Source organism: Clupea harengus, chromosome 8 (genome assembly GCF_900700415.2).
Source record: "Clupea harengus chromosome 8, Ch_v2.0.2, whole genome shotgun sequence".
NCBI lineage: Eukaryota > Metazoa > Chordata > Actinopteri > Clupeiformes > Clupeidae > Clupea > Clupea harengus.
The window spans coordinates 18640042-18657386 of record NC_045159.1 but is presented as its reverse complement, the minus strand read 5'-3'; the positions used below and the strand labels follow the sequence as shown (position 1 = coordinate 18657386).

Here is a 17345-nt window from a genome sequence, read left to right as displayed (position 1 = left end):
CGCAACTGTGAGGTGCGCGAATGGACAGAGCGGCCAGCTGCCAATTACTCAACTTGCGTATGCATCCTGACTTCATCAGTCGGCGGTGATTTTGAGCATAACATTCCATTTTCAGTATTCATGGCTTTCAATGTATTAAAATATCTGCTATGTTGAGGACCTACACAGGTGTAGGCTATTATTTGATTTGTCTACCCGTTTGAACGAGTACCAGTAGACCGCGGGGCCTCGGGAGAGGCAGACAACCGCATTGGTTTATCAATGAAAGCTCAGCTCGTTCTGAGGAGAGCGGATAGATTTGTGTTGCATCTCGAATATAATAATATTAATATTGTCATTTATAAACCGGTGGGGTTGTAAACTGTCGTTCCGCTGCGAGGGTCAGCCAGACGTGCCCGAATACACCTGTACAAATGCAAATTAAATTTCCACACAAAAGTTTGATTAACGATTTCCAACGCAGCCTCCATTGGTGCGCCATTAGAAGTTAAACACACTATTAAACATATTTGTGGACATTTTTAATAATAAAAACTAAAATAATTGTATGTAGGTTTGTATAATACAAATGAATAGTAATAATAGATAAACTTGAATTTCATAATTTGTGTGTTCCATTTCTGACCACTGGTTAGTTCTAGATTCTATTGATATACATTTCAGTAGTTTGCATATACACGTATATGTAAAGAGGTAAACCTTAATAATCTTTGAACCTAACATGATAGCACCATGGGGCTTGGACTATTGTCAATCTATTAGCCTATCTATTTTAATCTAAAGTGGAAGCAAAATAATTTCCTCAAGCATAGCCTCCATTATTTATGAAATGGTAAATAAAAACCGAAATAAATACATAGATGTCTGCTAATGAGGTGACACGGTAACACAGGCTGAGCACCGAAGACCCATTTTGACCCAGGAAAAACCCTGCTTCAGCCGCTCTCTAGGTCTCTCTGTACCTCACTGCATCACTCCTTCAGCCGCTCTCTAGGTCTCTCTGTACCTCACTGCATCACTCCTTCAACCAGTGTAAAAACATGTCTCTCTTCGGGTCTCCCGGGACCATCTTCTCCCTGATTCCACAGATGACAGCTGACTATTGGTGCATTTCCACTATGGGGTGAAACCACTGTGTTTTGTTCCCCTCCCTAAGGCTGCACCAGGGCCATGGCCCAAACGTCCTCAGTTCGGTCCTGGAGGGGAAGAGCAGAATCGGTGCTGAACAAGGGACCTTTGGAATGGACTACAATGCAACAATAAAAAAGAGAGGTAGCGTTTGTTTATATTGCTTAGCAACAGAAATGACTTCCAAATATCTATGGTTAAATCAACACTTAAAACAAAAAGAATAAAGAACACTGATTCCAACAATTTTATGACGTGTTTATTTCTTTTACGTGTTCCCTCGTGCAGTGGTTACCACAGGACTGATCTGGGTCTACTCTGACGTGGGTCTTGGCCCAGATCTGGCCCAGATCTGATGCTGATCTGACAGCCAACTGCAATCTGGGGCTCCCCTCTCTCTATGGTCCTGCTTCACTCCTCTCCTCTCTCTCACACTCACACACTCTATTATTCCTCACTGCTCTATACTGTGTGTCCTTGCTTGTCAAAGAAGGACGAAACGCAAAGCCACTGGGATTTCGTTTAAATATAGCCACGCAATGTGGGAATGAGATGTGAAAAGGTTTTTGTTATTTTGACAGGCTTTGAAAAATTGCGTTCACGCCATTTTGGTTTCTGCGGAAGGGTGAAAGGAAGGTCAGAGCAGGGGGGAAAATATGACCATGAATAAAAACAAAATAAAAACAAGAGTGTATAAAAGCCTGTTAAAATACTCAACTGGATCTACCTCACTCCTCAGTGCACTTTATGACCAGACCGGCTACCGCTGTCCATACTTGTGTGTGCCAAAGGATGATGGATATATCCCTTCTGTAATCATTCAAACACTCAGAATAAAGGAGTTGAGCTGGCTTATCATGGCCTAAAAAGAGCTTGTTGACTGATTACTGACAGACTATGTGAGAGAACACACCCACAACACAACAAAATTTAGTAATCTAGTAAACTAGCAGGGTAGACGGAAAAAAAGACACACGCAGATGTGCTCCAGTGACAAAGGCTTTGTCCAGTATGGGATGTTGACATTTCTACCGGCCACAGCAACAGGCTTTGCCACACACACACACACACACACACACACACACACACACACACACACACACACACACTCACACACTCACACAGGGGTCTATCTCTCCTACATTAGATGATCATTCCTCTGTGTGATTTTGTAGATATTGCAGATGTTTGCAGATGATAATCCACAACAGAATCGATTTGAAATCCCCCTCCATGGGGAGACTCATTAAACCCTTCCATTTCCAGAGCGTTGTCACCAACCTGCCGACGGGCAGAGGGTATGGGGGGGATGTGGAGTAAATATTGAGCTTTAACTCAATTCTGTCTCCAGCTGAGTAAACACGCGTGACAGTCTCATCACTCAAGGCCCAACGTCTCACTCCTCACCCCCCACTCTCAACCTTCTCCAGCTAATTAGACGCAAGCCCTTTATCGCACTTGAACCACCGAATCAATTTTGTGTCTTGTGTCTGTATGAGTTCCTTGAGTGGGCTGTTCATGTTAGGACGTTCTTAACTGTCAGACGTCAAACGACATCAAACGAAAAAGGCATCAGGTCGTTGGAAAACCTCTGTCAAGTCTATGGAATTGCTCCATCGAACGCCAGGGCGAAATGGCCTTGGACGAAACCGCTTCGTTTGTTGTTCTGTCTGAGACGGTTTCCACTGAAGCTGGTCAGGCCGTCCCCGATTGATCCGAGGAAACCGAGGAAAGGAAAACCTTGTCGTTGTTCAATGGAGCAATTCCATCTCTCTATTCCATGTCTGAGACCTGACTCTGACGGCTGAGGATGTCCTAATATGAACAGCATACTTGAGGGACCTGAGAGTGGTTAGCACCTTGGAACAGGTCTATATCAATCCTGCTTAGACAATTAGGGAACTGGGTGAAAAAAAAAAATCATCCATTATGCAAAACCAGAGGGAAATAAAATGCAGAAATGTCTGTGGCCATGTTTAAAATGCAGATAGATTGCTTCAGAGGCAGCCCACTGAGCACATGGCTCTAAATGATCATCTGTCCCCTGTATTCTGACTGATCTACCATTGCTCAGGCTGAGATGTGGAAGCAAAACCTGCTTCAGGAAGAATGCCAACAGCAGCATGCAAAATGGGTGTAGAAGAGGGTGATTTACAATGTCTGTGTGTTGACGTACGTGTAGCCACATGCGCGGAGCAACAATTAGTAACTATTACTGTAGCATGGCCAAGTCAGCATTGGATAATTGTCAAATTGGTTGCATGGGGTGCTTCGAATGTTGTACATTATCCTTCCCCTCTGAGGTTTGAAATTTCACTGGGAAATGCTGCAGAGGGATTGGTATGTTACATTAACACAGGCCACCACCCACACACAGACAAATCATTTGCTTTCATCAATGCTATTTTCTGGTTAACGTCATAAAGGACAGACCTTTAAGATTTCGAAAGTTCCAAAGCAGTTAAACGGTTCGAATAATGGTTTGATAACTTTGTGTCGGCATCAGCAAGGGCTAGTTTTAGTTTTTTGTGCGACAGATGTAAACCACGTTTCGACAGACTCCAGGGACTTCAGAGACCTCAGAGGAAAACAGAATTTAAATAGAGATGCAAATGAGGGATGTGAGTCATCCCTCAAATCCACGCGTGGGCTTCAGTGAATGACACATCAAATTCACACGCCAAGCAGTGGTCATCAAGGGCATTCACACCCCTAGCAGTGGTCATCAAGAGCATTCACACGCCAAGCAGTGGTCATCAAGGGCATTCACACGCCAAGCAGTGGTCATCAAGGGCATTCACACGCCGAACAGTGGTCATCAAGAGCATTCACACGCCAAGCAGTGGTCATCAAGGGCATTCACATGCCAAGCAGTGGTCATCATGGGCTTTCACACGCCAAGCAGTGGTCATCAAGGGGCAAGCGTAAGTAGGTTGGGACTCTTCGATGCAAACAACTCATGAAAAAGTAATATCACCTGCCGCCGAGCGAAAGTGACAAATGACCCAGCCTCTTCAGAGTTTCATCGAACTCACACACACACACACACACACATCCTGCATCCTTATATCACCGCTGAAGATTGAGGGCTTCAATCTCGCGCGGAGCCGCACACATTCATTAGCCCCTTTCAAGCTCTCCGTCTTCTTTCATCTCAGACTCTCAGGCTTTCACTTGGGGCTTTAGAGCGGAGAGATCACTCAGCCTGTGCAGGCCTATATGAGAGAATGCTCCTATAACGCACTGATGCTGACGTAGGCAGCTGGGGGAGACGGGGACTGGGGGTGGTGCTTACGTCAACTGTAACTGGGGGAAAAGTAACTATCATTACTAATGTAGGTCACATAAAAAAAAAAACATGTGGCAAGTGCTGTCATTTCCTTCTTTGAAGGAGTGCAATCCTGCGCGTGTAGGATGAGCTTTGCACTGGAGGAACCTGTAAGTAATGTTTGATGGTGTAGAAATGGGGCACGGAGGAAGTCTCTTTCTTCTGCCAAATTGGGATATTCAAGATCTACTCTGTCTTTCCGTTAGAAAACAGAACATCTGAGAAGGAGTTAGAAAAGTATCTGAGACTGATGGGAATTACTTTGAGATATGAGGGAGAAGAATCTAAATGCTGCATGCTTAACACAGACATAGACCAACAATTAGCTTATTAAAGTGTTTAAAATATGTTTGGCGGTGCGAGAAAGAGAGAGAAAGTCAGAAAGACACCAAGAGATAGATAAATAGACAAACAGAGAGAATAAGTCAGATGAACAGAAAGATGTAGAGAGACAGTGAAGCAGAGAGATGAAGAAAGACAGACCAACAGAGGTTTAGACCAAGAAGGAGTATGTCTTGATGCGTGTCACGGTAACTTACGGAAGGCTGGTCTGCATGGGTCGCTGAGGATGCTGTCACCGGAGTGAGTGCTGGAGACCGACGACACGCTGGAGCTGCGCACGAAGCCGAAGGCCGTCAGGCGGGACGGGGGCAGCCGAGAGTAGCCTGGAGGACGCAGCCCGGACAGAGACGGTTTGGGCAGCAGGGACTTAGAGCTCAAACCCCCAACGGGTTTCTTCAGGTCTGCCAGTGGTCCTACGGAGAGAGAGGACATCGGGCAGCATGAGGAACAAAGCCTTTTAATAATCAATTCAATTCAATTCAATTCAATTCAATTCAATTCAACTTTATTTCGCCATGTATACAGATACTAGGAATTTGATTTGGTATTCTCCATGCAGGCTATAGCATCACAAATAGAACAACAAGACAAAACAGAACAACAATACAAGGACAGACAGTACCAGTTTGAGCAAAAGCGTTACATGTCAACTATGCACCTTTGATCATCTCTAATGTGATGGCTAAATGCATTCATGTCATGTCTATACACAAGAATGTTCATATTTCACTGTTAGAATCGACTTTATTTTAAGTCACCTTAGGATTTATTTGCTGAATACTGAGTACGTAAATGAAGATGTACACTGTACTTCTTCTATGCAAGTATGTGTTGTAACAACATGAATTCAAGAAACAGAATTAGGTTTACGGCGAGTGACTTGAACATAACATACTTCTGTGAGGACTGCATTGTGGTACTCATATTTCAATATGAGTCAGGTTTAATGCTTGCTGAGTTAATGAAACCGGTGCACATTATGCCAAGGAGGAAATTAACACAGAGAAGAAGGCACAGTCCCTGGCCTGGTGTGAACTCCTGCAGTCAGACAATCTGGCCTCCCGCAGGTCTGATACTCTGGCAGCCCTCCAGCGGGAAATGAAATGCGGCTATGAATAGAAACAGCACAATGGCAGTAAAAGCTCCTACTGTCAACCGCATGTACACAACCTGTTCTCTGGCATCCTCTTGCTTTCATTCTCATCGCACTCTGCTGATCAAACGTGACCGCCTTGAACATTCAGAGGTGGGCCTACTCGGCCCTCCATTCTGGGCGAAGTCGATACTCTACTCCTTTCTCTCTCTCTCTCCATCTCTTTCTCTCCATCTCTTTTTCTCCATCTCTCTCTCTTTCTCTCTCTCCATCTCTCTCTCTCTCTCCATCTCTTTTTCTCCATCTCTCTCTCTCTCTCTCTCTCCATCTCCATCTCTTTCTCTCCATCTACATCTCTCTCTATCTCTCGCTCTCTCCATCAAGCCGATACTCCTGTATGCCCTGGCTGGGAGAATATAAGAAAAATATAGAAAACAATACCATACAAGTCACACTAGCTTGCCATTATTTGAGTCATTCAGCAACACTGTTATATTGCATAACAGTATGACCTTGATTGTGTGATATTGCTTTTATACAACAGTTCTGTAAACAAAGCAATGTTGCCAAAAAACGATGTTCTCAATCTCAATGCCAAATAAAGTAGTTTTATTAGTTGCTACTCACTCTGTTGAGGGTGAAGAAATAAAACGCCACAATTATACTAAATAGCAACGGTTATGAATGCCTGTCACCTAATCCAATTAATGGGAAAAGGTTGAAGAAATGCAGATAATAAGTATGCATAGTGTGAGTGTGCAGATGATAAGGCAAGCATATACTATATAGAAGTATATTGTTTAATTGGACTTTGTTGCAGAATTGTATTGTTCTTTTGCATTTGGTTAGATCGCTGTTTTTATCACCACAGTGCAATGAATAAAATGTAACAGTAATGATTTATAATGTACTGTAGTTTTCCTCATAATATCTTAAACATTTGGCTTTTGCAGCAATGATCTCATTCAGTCAAGCCTGCAAAAGCATTTTATGATTAGATTTGAGAGAGGGAGATGACACACACACACACACACACACACACACACACACTCTCAGACACTCACACACTCACACACACTCACACGCTCAGACAAAGACAGTAGAGAAGGAGGATATGCAGGAGAGCGCAGAGATGAAAGGAAGACGGATGATACGCAGGCATGTTTCACAGCTGGGGGGCCAAAGCTCAGCCTCTCTCCAGTGCCAGGCTGCCTTGCCTTGCCAGTGTGCAGCATGCGGCATGAGGCTCACGTCCACAGCTCTCTGCCTCCTGCTTGGAAACAACAAGCGTGGCTTCCTCCTTTCACACTGCGTACAATGTGCTGGGGAGAGATGGCTAATATTTTCATGGCTTAAGAAAAAAACCCTATACAGTCCTCACTGTACACTACCAGGCATTCATTAGACTGCAATGTCAGCATGGGGTAGAGGTGTGGGTGGGGGTGTGGGTGTACACGCTCACACAGCTCTAAAGTGACAACCTGCCCCCCCCCCCCCCCCGCCAACTCACACACACTGCATGTCAGCGCATACAAATCCCCCACAATGCACAGCCCTCCCCCTTCTTGGCTGAACATGCGAAGAGACACCTCTCCCGCACTGCGTGTCAAATCTGTCCTCTTTCCCCGTCAGGTGTCATCAGGCGGCCTAATGTGACTGGGTGCAGCGTGAAAACGATCATTAAAGATGGATGCGCCCCTATGGCTGCCTGTCCAACCCATCTGGTGCTGCAGGCAGGCAGGCGGGCGGGCAGACAGAGATCTGTCTCACATAAACATTTCCTTCCAAGGGTGCGCATTACAGGCCACTGCCTCTATCTCAGAAAGCACAAATGATGAATATTTTAAAACTGCTTTGAGAACTTCCTGCTCTTGAAAATGTCTCAGACATTTCTGACCAGCAGCAAGAACCATTACGAGGTAGAAATGGTGTTTCTTTCCTACAGCGATGTGATTTTAACAGTCCTCGCACACAGACAGCTACAGCAGAAAAAGCTGAATACATCACTTTCCATCCAAGCATTGAGTTGCAAGTGTGTGAGTATGAATACATTAGCTTTCTAAGACACATTTATCAAGAGACCACTGGCGCAGTAGAATATCACACCTAATTACATTAATAGGAGGAGACATGAAATATTGATGGACTTCCATTCCATTGATTGGACGACAGAAAATGAAAGTCCTGAAACATTTGGAGACTCCATGACGATTATTAAAAGCTACGGTTGACAAATATCACAATCAACTGCAGGATATGGTGCTTGTGGTTATTCAGAATATTTTTTTGCAAAATGTTTAAGATGGATAATTCCTATTTTGTGCTGCTCCGTGTATATTCGTAATGCCAGTTGTGTGCTGAGAATGCCAACCAAATATAGTTCTCAGAATGTGAAGGAACCAACCACCAACCTGTGGGCAATCATAAAAGGTGGCTCTAGTTCTGGTTGAATCTCATATGCACGGTTCCCAGTGGCCCTTTCGGAGCTAACATTGCACAGCAAAAGTCAACGCTTTAAACAGGCAATTAGTTCAGCACAATCGGCATGCACCCAGGCAAGGGCACAGAGACTAAGTCACATACAGTAGATGAGAGATGCACTCTGCACGCCGGTGTTTACGGAGATGCTAGCATGAAGAATAATATAATGATATTGCTCATTTTTTAATTGCTTTGCACTTCAAAGGCTAGCCCTGCACTGGAAGGGGAAACCAGTGAGGAGAGGCCATCAATATGCATGACTGGGGGGATTATCAGCCTGCCGCACCGTGATAACCATATGGAGATGAGACGATTTGGCCCGAGGTCATTTAGATAGGGTGCGCTCCTCTGTAGACAGTGAAGGGGGGTGGCTGGGGTGGGGTTGGGTGGAGACCGTTCAGATAATAATTCATGAACTTCATGAATTGAATTAATAAATTTGATCTCATTCACTTACAGATTCACTGACTCCCTCATTCACACGTTCGCTCGCTAACCCTCTCACTGGGGAAACCGCTAATGGATTCATGTGAACTTTGCACTAACTCACCTACCTAACTCTGACATACTCATTTCCCAGTCAACTCACGGACTCCCGTACTTCCCTCTCTCTCTCTCTCTCTCAATCTGCAACTCAAACTCTTATTTATGAAGCCATGTTTCCTCATGTTTTGGATATTAGGTACCTGATAAGTGCAAAATATCAGAGGAAGTATTCTAATTAGCTTCGATTGCCATTTTTCAAAAGCGTTCCCATGAGCAGGAGATCAAAGAGAAGTGATCAGCACTGATGTATAAATTAATGAAACTGGTCCCAGAACAGCATACTGTCAGAAAACCCAGCAGTCCTCACTACATCCCTGTACACACAGCTAAGACACAATAACTAAGAGTAAATCTGCCCAGATAGACGCTCTACTTAAACCTTCTGTACCCCAACTATTGGTAAGGTTTTTATTGTGTTTTCCTCTATTAGTGCTTTTATTTGGCATAGTAACCATTCATATGGTTGTAATTATATATTTATTTTCCATTTTATCTATCTATTACTCATTTTCCTTTAATTACTTTTAGATACTGCTTGCTTTCTTTCTTCCTTTCTCTTTTTTGTGGTATTCACTCAGTGGTATTACTCAGACATCCCTTTTAGATTTCGCTCTTTTGTTAGGTTCTTATTATATTATTCTTGTGTTTTTCTGTGTGTTCTCGTGTCTTTTATTCTTTCCACTTGTATTCATTTATTTGTTTTAGTTGTTTATTTCCTTTTATTTAATTTAATTATATTCTTTCTCATTTTATTTTCAATCTTCCGAATGTATTTCCCTTGACAGGAAAGCACTCCTGTTGTTTTTCAGTGTGCTATACAAATTGAGGTGGACTTAATATGACATGACATGTGCTCTCATGGTATAGGAATAACATCAAGGTCACGTTTTATTTTCAGTTCCATTGACACTAACAAACAAGCTCCTGTAGTTTAATTGGTACAGCGTGGTCCATAACAACACAACGGCCATGGGTTTGACACCCAGGGAGCACACATGCTAATAAAAAAGAATGTCTATCTGCACTGTGATGTCAATTTCCTTGTATAAAAGCATCTGCTAAATGAATAAATCTAATATGTACCACGGCATGGTTGAATTTCCTATTTTGACGCGTTCTTTACAACGTCAATAAAATTTTGATATTTGCACACCTATGAAGTAGTTAAAAATTGTTCTACCGTATTACACTTGCATATCAATTTGCCAAGTCATCAAGTTCGTTGTGAAGTTTAAATGAACTGTCATGTTGTGACAGAGTGGACCACCATAAGTACAGAGAGTAGTCACATGTTCTGAAATAGCTTTTAGTACCGTTACACCACATGCAGGCTAAGGACCACAGTGATTTTATAAATGTAAGGCTCAACAGAGTGCTAGGATATGCTGGTGGTATAGTACAGTGGTATAGCATTAACTACAAAATTTAATGATGCTTGATATTTGTTGATGTTCAACTGAGGGAATTGTTTGTTCATGTTAACTAATTTGAATATCATTTTGATCCAGAGAATCTGGCTATAAAGGGAAATCCATTAACACAAAGGATCATAACCTCCAGCACTGCTTATCATTTATTAATACTGAAGTTCATGGCAAGTTCATGTGCATTAATGCAGTAACTAACCGTTCTGCTATGCTACTAATGCTATTTCCAGTAGATCTTTAAGTAAAGCAAGACCTCAATTTCTCTAAAGCACCTTATCAGTTGGTCACTCACCAGAGGAGTTCTGAAGGTTCTGGGGGGCCGGGCTGACGGCTTGCACTGGTTGGTTCTGACCCGCTGCTGGGAATGTGCGGTTCTTTGTGGCGGAGTTGGTTGGGCCCCGCACGGCCCCTGCGACTCCCAGTTGGGGCCTAAGAGCCCTCTGGGGAGCCCTGTCTGACCCCAAGGTGTGTCCAGGACCCAGACTACCAAACTGAGCCGAAGGTCTATTCATCTGTAATGGATACAGTTCATGTAGCGTTAGCATACGGGGTACAGTTAAATGTAGTGTAACAGTTAATGTAACGTAAAGTGTAGCATAGTGAAGTAGTCTCCTGAATACGTTTTTTTTAAAACCTTATATGCAATGTATACACTGGTTTCCACCAGCTTAAATGCTGCAGAAAGATATCAGCGCTCACCCCTCCAGGCATGCACTTGCTGTTGAGGGACCCGTAGAAGCTATCTGCCCTGCTGGGCTGCTTGTGGGGTACGGTGTAGCTGGTGGTCTTGATCCCTGAGCCAACCACTCCAGTGGGCTTAAACTGCTGAGCCTTCTGCATCTCCTGCCGGTACTTATCAAACAACAGGTTGGAGGCACTGAGCACCGGCGAGTCCAGGTTCTCACCCCTGCTGCCGTTGGCCTCGCAGGACACCTGTGTGCCCGTGTAGGAGCCGAGCCTCCCGGGGAGGGAGGACACCTGGTGAGGGGGGCCATCCAGAGGCTGGACTTTCACGGGGGGACCCTTGCGGACGTAGGTGATGATTTTTGGCCGGACGGACTTGGGCTTCGGCGGGCACTTGGGTGGCGAGGACCTCTCGTGAGGCGGGGGTGGCGGGGGGAACGCACGCTCCTGAACGGGGGGTTTCGGGATGCCCGTGCCCAGGCTGGTCCGATAGGGGGCCCGCAGGATGCTGCTGCTGCTGCTGCTGGTGGTGGTGACCCCCTGCGGGGTGCTGGCGTACCCCCGCGGTGGGGGTTTGGGAGGGGACGTGGAGGGGTGTCTCCGCGGTGACCCTGTGTCTCGGGGGGAAGGGGGAGAGTCGGCCCCACTGGGGCTCCGGCAGAGCCTTGGAGTGACAGGAGCCTTTCTCTCCAGACTGGAGGGCCCAGCTGTGCTCGATTTGCCCTTCAGTGACCCTGAGCCGTGGATTGAATACTGAGAGCTGCCGTTCACATGCGATGTTGCCCTGTGCACAGGATGCTTGTTATTGATTGCATGGCAAACGTCTGCAGAGGGGAATGGCGGCTGGGGAGTTGGATCCGGACCCCAAGAGGTGTGTTCTGGGTTGGTTTCAGATAAAAATGGCCGAACCAGCTGCCGACGACACGGTGGTACCCTTTCGTCGCAACTCTTCTTCCTCTCGCTGGAGGCTCCGTTGGCCTGCCTGCCACTGACGTCCTGTCTCCAGTCCGTTTTCACACACACCTCCTCCAGCCTCTGCTTGGGTGCCACCAGCCTGCTAGGCAGGTACTTCCTGTTTGCATTGCTCTGTGCGAAAGCGTAGCCCTGGACGAGAGTGTTGGGTTTTCCCGGGTCCCTTCCCTGAGGCAGCATGGTGTTGTGGTTTTGGTCCACTTCGGGTGACAGATCTCGGGCTGCTTGGTGCTGCTGGCCCCGGCTCTGGGCTGAGGTAGGGTAGACGTACTGAGACAAGTGACTGCCGGCACTGTCCAAAGCACTGGCCAGGCTGCTGCTGAAGTTAGGCACAGTGGAGAGGGAGGACGAGGCGAACACGTTGCCCTCGGAATTGGAGCGGGCCTTTCGCAGGCTCTCCGAAGTGTACGACTGAGCGATTGAGCAACACTCCAGTTCTTCCACACTGCCTCTGGTCCTCCAGTGGTTGTTGTTGTTTTGCTGATAGCCTCTTGTGTTGGTCGAGCCGGAGCCACTGCTGGTGGTAATAGTGGTAGTAGTGGTCTTGGGTTGTCTGTCTAACAGCACTCCTTTCATGCGCCCTTCGCCTCTGATGCTGCGGTACTCATTCTTCCCACGTTTCCTGAGGAACGCTTCCAGCTCCTGGCATTCCAGCAACTCCAGTTCCTCCAGAGCGACATCCTGACACTCGGCATCAGTGTCCCAGATGATGATGCGGTCCTGGGTATCGTTCTGGGACACCAGCGGTGGCACCGGGCTACCATCCTTCCAGCCCCTCTCTCTCGTGCCAGTCTCCCCTGAGAGGATCTCGTTGGCGTTGGCGTCGCCCACGGGGGCGAAAGCCGGTAGCTGCCGGTTGGTGTTCTTCATTTGCCCAAGAGAGTTGTCGGAGAGGCTCAACACGTCAACGGTCCGATCTGCCTTGTGTTCCATCCAAAAGCCTTTCTGCTTTTTTTTTATCCCGTTAGTCGAAGAGAAGTGCCTTATCTTGTCTCACATTTTCTCCTCCTGTCCATGAGGGAATAATGTGGGCCTGAATCCAATATTTTTTCCTAATGTAAGCTGCAAATTCCCTCTGAGAGCATGTGTATGATGTGTGAAGATGCTGACTGGCCTTAATGGTCCACTAATAGTGAAGACCTGGAAAAAGAAAGAAGGAAAAAAAAAATCAATCAATCAGGTCAATCATTCAATTACATGACACAGGAAGATAGTCTCTCGTTTAAAAAATCTATTTTTGATTCGATGATTAGATGATTAAATCCACTCGTCCTGACACCTCTCTGGCCCAGGGCACACTGTGAACATCAAAAGTGAACAGTAAGTCACCCTTCATACATGTACTGTCTTTACTTCTCTCAGGTGTAATGACTGCAGTGCCAAATGAACCCGACAGCACAGGTACATATCAATCAGTGCTTTATGTTGACTGGCCTCTAGTTTTGTTCCTCTTCCTAATATAATGCCATCAGCTAATGGCAGAACTCTTAACTTGCAATCTGAACGTTGAGGCATCGCATGTGGGAATGATGCTGGTGCATTTCAATGAAGTATTAGGGGAAAATGAAAGATTGAACTGAAAAAAAGTGGGTCAATACTTGAACTGGCATTTGAGAATCTCAGCTATTATAACAGCACATGACAGACAGCAACACATAACAGTTACACTCTAACGAATAGTGCGTCAAATATTCAAACTGCTAAAATAAGAGGGCTATGAGGAGACAGAATGCCTTAGACGTCACCTTTAAAGGAGAGGGCTTTCGGATGGACGTGTTTAAGAGGAGGGGGAATGGATGGGAGCTAGTAGTGGCCTATTTTCCCTCATCCGTTATTGTGGACGAGTCCATAGAGGGTTCCAAAGGGTATTTCAGCAGGCCCTATCTGAGAAAGCTCTCAGCTGATGGGGGGTTGATTCAAAGCTCTTGCCCATTGGGACTCTACACCACCATGTGATATTCATGGAGAAAGGCCTTGGTATTTGTGAAGCTGGTCCTCCGTTTATGTCCTGTTCTACCCTTGCGTGTTTTATTCTGGCACTCGACCAAAAAGGATTTTTACAAGGGGGCCTCTTGTGTGTTAGACAGAAGTACGTGATGTCAAAATGCCAATTTGCCTCCATAGAAAAAGATCTTCACACTCAAGCTTCAAAACTCAAATATGCCCTGTGCATCTGAAGTACTGCACTACATAATCAACCTCAAAGAGTGCTCAGGAAGTGAGACACATCTCACATCATCTCCTTTTTTTCTCATTTCCAATGCAGACGGCAATGTGAGCATATCTCATCCCGTCCAACCATTAAATGCTTTCATTATCATCGTGACGGATGGAGAGATAGAAAATGGAAAAAGCAATTAGGCTGAGCGTGGCCTGGTGACCACACTAATGTAAACCAACACCCAAAATGGTGTGTAGAATGACAAAACTAAAGGAAAAGAAAACAGTCAAAATGGATATTTACTTTCTCATACTGTGCATGAAAAATGCTAAAGAAAGAATGATACAGTAGAGACCTAATTTTTTTTAAATGACTGCAACCATCAGTACTCAAAACTAGTGTGCAACATTAGTGTGCAACATTAGTATGCGTGCTAGGGTTTACAGTCTTCTTTTCTAAATAGCATACAATTGTTGTTTTGGGAACATTTTGTGCCATAATCCACACTGATAATTCACCTGCTGACTGCACTTTCAGCACATTGACAGAAATTGTCTTCGACTGGACCAGCGAGCTCCTGACTAACCTTTGTTAATCAAAATACATGACAGGTTTTCTGTTATATATTTATTGAATTGTATTGCACTTATTGAACTGTATTCTCTCCCCCGTGTTAATTGTGGTTGGAGTATCCATCTTGCTTCCTGGATATATCACGTGCCATTACGGAATGAGGTTAGAGGGGCATGTTTATTCGTCGCTCGTAAATCAACAACTGCGCCGGTAGAGCACCAGTGGCAGTGACAGACGTCTAACTGGGTCTGTGTGTAATCAGGTCAGACAACATTCCCTTCACAATTACACTAATGGCCAGTCCCACTTTATATATCAAGTGTCTTTATTATGCAGCTCTTAAGTAAGTAATTAATACCATATGATCCTCGTGTAACATAATATTCCAATATCCCCCCCCCCCCATGTGAACACATTATTTCAAAGTATATGCCAAAGCATTTTTTATTGACAGAGATTTACTGACTTTACTTAAATACTGCATCATCTACTCATGGCAATTCATATGCGCTCAGGAGCAGTTCTGTCTGCGTGGATAGAGCAGTTAAGTATCCCACAATTACACAGAAGTGCAGGAATGTGCATATTTCCCTAGAGACTATACCATAAAATGCATTTCCTCGGAACAATTATGAGAGCATGATTTACTTGCACTGAAAACAGCTTCAAGGGCCTTCCAGCATCCACAGACAACGGAAGTTCTGCACAATGACAGCATGCATGTCTATGCATCCATCAACTAATTCATGTTACTATGGCATGTATAAAGTAGCCACAATGGCCAATGTATTTCTGTGATACAGCATGTAATAAGTAGCCATTATAATGCACTAAATAGTTTTGACAACAGATATTCTGCATTCACAGTGTCTCCATTAGCCGTGTTAGCCATATATGGAGAACAGCACTGAAGCGAATTAGCAGCAAATTGTTCATCCTGAATGATAACGTCTATCTATAATTATTTCACAATATAAACTAATATAAAGACATTACCATGAGGAGGATGTGACTGGTTTCTTTGTGTGGCAAACACAAACTGGGTGAACTGGGCATTGTAATTATCTTGGTGTGTTGGAAATGCAAATATTTGTATTCTGTGACTTTTCCAGATCCTTTTAAAACGGTTGCCAAATTTGACCATCTGGTTAGCAGAAACATTACCTCAAAATGCTCCCTATAATGAACCAGTGGGGGGATGTGATGTGAGCAGATACAAATACTGACAATGAAGAAAGATGAGAGCGAGAGAGAGCGAGAGAGAGAGAGAGAGAGAGAGGGAGAAAGAGAGCATGCGAGAGAGAGCACACGAGAGAGAGAGAGAGAGAGAGAGATAGATAAAGAGAAGGAGAGCAAAAGAGGGAGAGATAGAGAGAGAGGGAAAGAGAGAGCGAGCGCGCAAGGTCATAAAGTGTCTGTCTTGAAATAGGATGAACACAATTCAATAGTGGGGATTGAATTCCTGTGAAAGAAAGGACAAAGATAGAGATCTTTCAATCCAACCAAAATCTAATGACTTGCCCTCCCACATCCAAGGAAAGGGGAGTGAGTGATTTGGACCTTTCATTTTTGATCAGGTTGGAGAAAATAAGCTTGGAAGCATGGCCTCCAAAGGCCCTGGCCACACCCACGACCAACCAAACGTCCTTCAGTAAACCTCCCATACACACATCCCATACACACATCCCATACACACTTACCATACACACATTCCATACACACTCACCCAATAAGATTCAACACACTGTTAGCTGCTTGCGCTTTTCCTTTACTTGATCAGGCTGCCCTATAAAATCTGGACTTCAAGATAAGCTATTGACGGATTTAGCTGGAATTGGATTTGCCACTAAAAGAACAACAGCACTCTCCCTTTTGTACAAAAGCACATTTAGAAATCCAATAATACAGCACGAAACAAGCACACAAAAACAGACATCTCAACCTGTCTGAGGTAATGAGTATGCAGCAAAGACCAAGCACACAACAATAGCCATCTCAACCTGTCTAAGGAAATGAGTATGCAGCACAGACCAAGCACACAACAGCCATCTCAACCTGTCTGAGGTAGCTAATGAGTATGCTGCCATGACACAGGGCCAACTCTTGAGGTGTTTGCCGTAAAAAGTAGTGTGTGTGTGTTTGAGGGGCACTGATGACAAACCTAAAAACATGACAGCTTAGAGACAACTGTTTAGGCGTGCCATCTGAACACCTGCCTCTGACAACACAACCATTCAAAATGCCTTTTTCAGCTTGTCGGTAGCTTTAAGTTAGCAGATAGCAGTAGCTTTAAGTTAACAAATAGCAATAGCTTTAAGATAGCAGTAGCTTTAAACTAGCAGATAACAATAGCTTTAAGTTAACAAATAGCAATAGCTTTAAGCTAGCAGATAGCAGTAGCTTTAAGCTAGCAGGTAGCAGTAGCTTTAAGCTAGCAGACACACACAGATGTGAGGGTACGATGGATAAAACAGTGACATTTAAAAAGGAAGCTCACACAGTGAGCTCAAAGCACAGAGAATATAGTAGGCATTTGACGTTTAAAACCCCTTTATTGAAACATCACATGGATCAAGGACTCCTGGTGTGTAGATTATTGATAATAATGGT

General features: G+C 44.6%; 1 protein-coding gene across 1 annotated transcript in view; it reads right to left on the bottom strand.

Moving 5' to 3' along the window:
• Positions 1-4981: 4981 nt before the first annotated feature.
• The window catches only part of LOC122133096 (uncharacterized protein DKFZp434B061-like), a 20553-nt gene continuing 8189 nt past the window's right edge, over positions 4982-17345 (bottom strand). Inside the window, exons 3-5 of the mRNA XM_042708499.1 lie at positions 11045-13141; positions 10638-10857; positions 4982-5211 (exon numbers count right to left, since the gene is read on the bottom strand). Coding sequence (XP_042564433.1) covers positions 4982-5211; positions 10638-10857; positions 11045-12934 — 2340 coding nt within the window. The 5' untranslated portion in view covers positions 12935-13141. The remainder of the gene's footprint in view (positions 5212-10637; positions 10858-11044; positions 13142-17345) is intronic.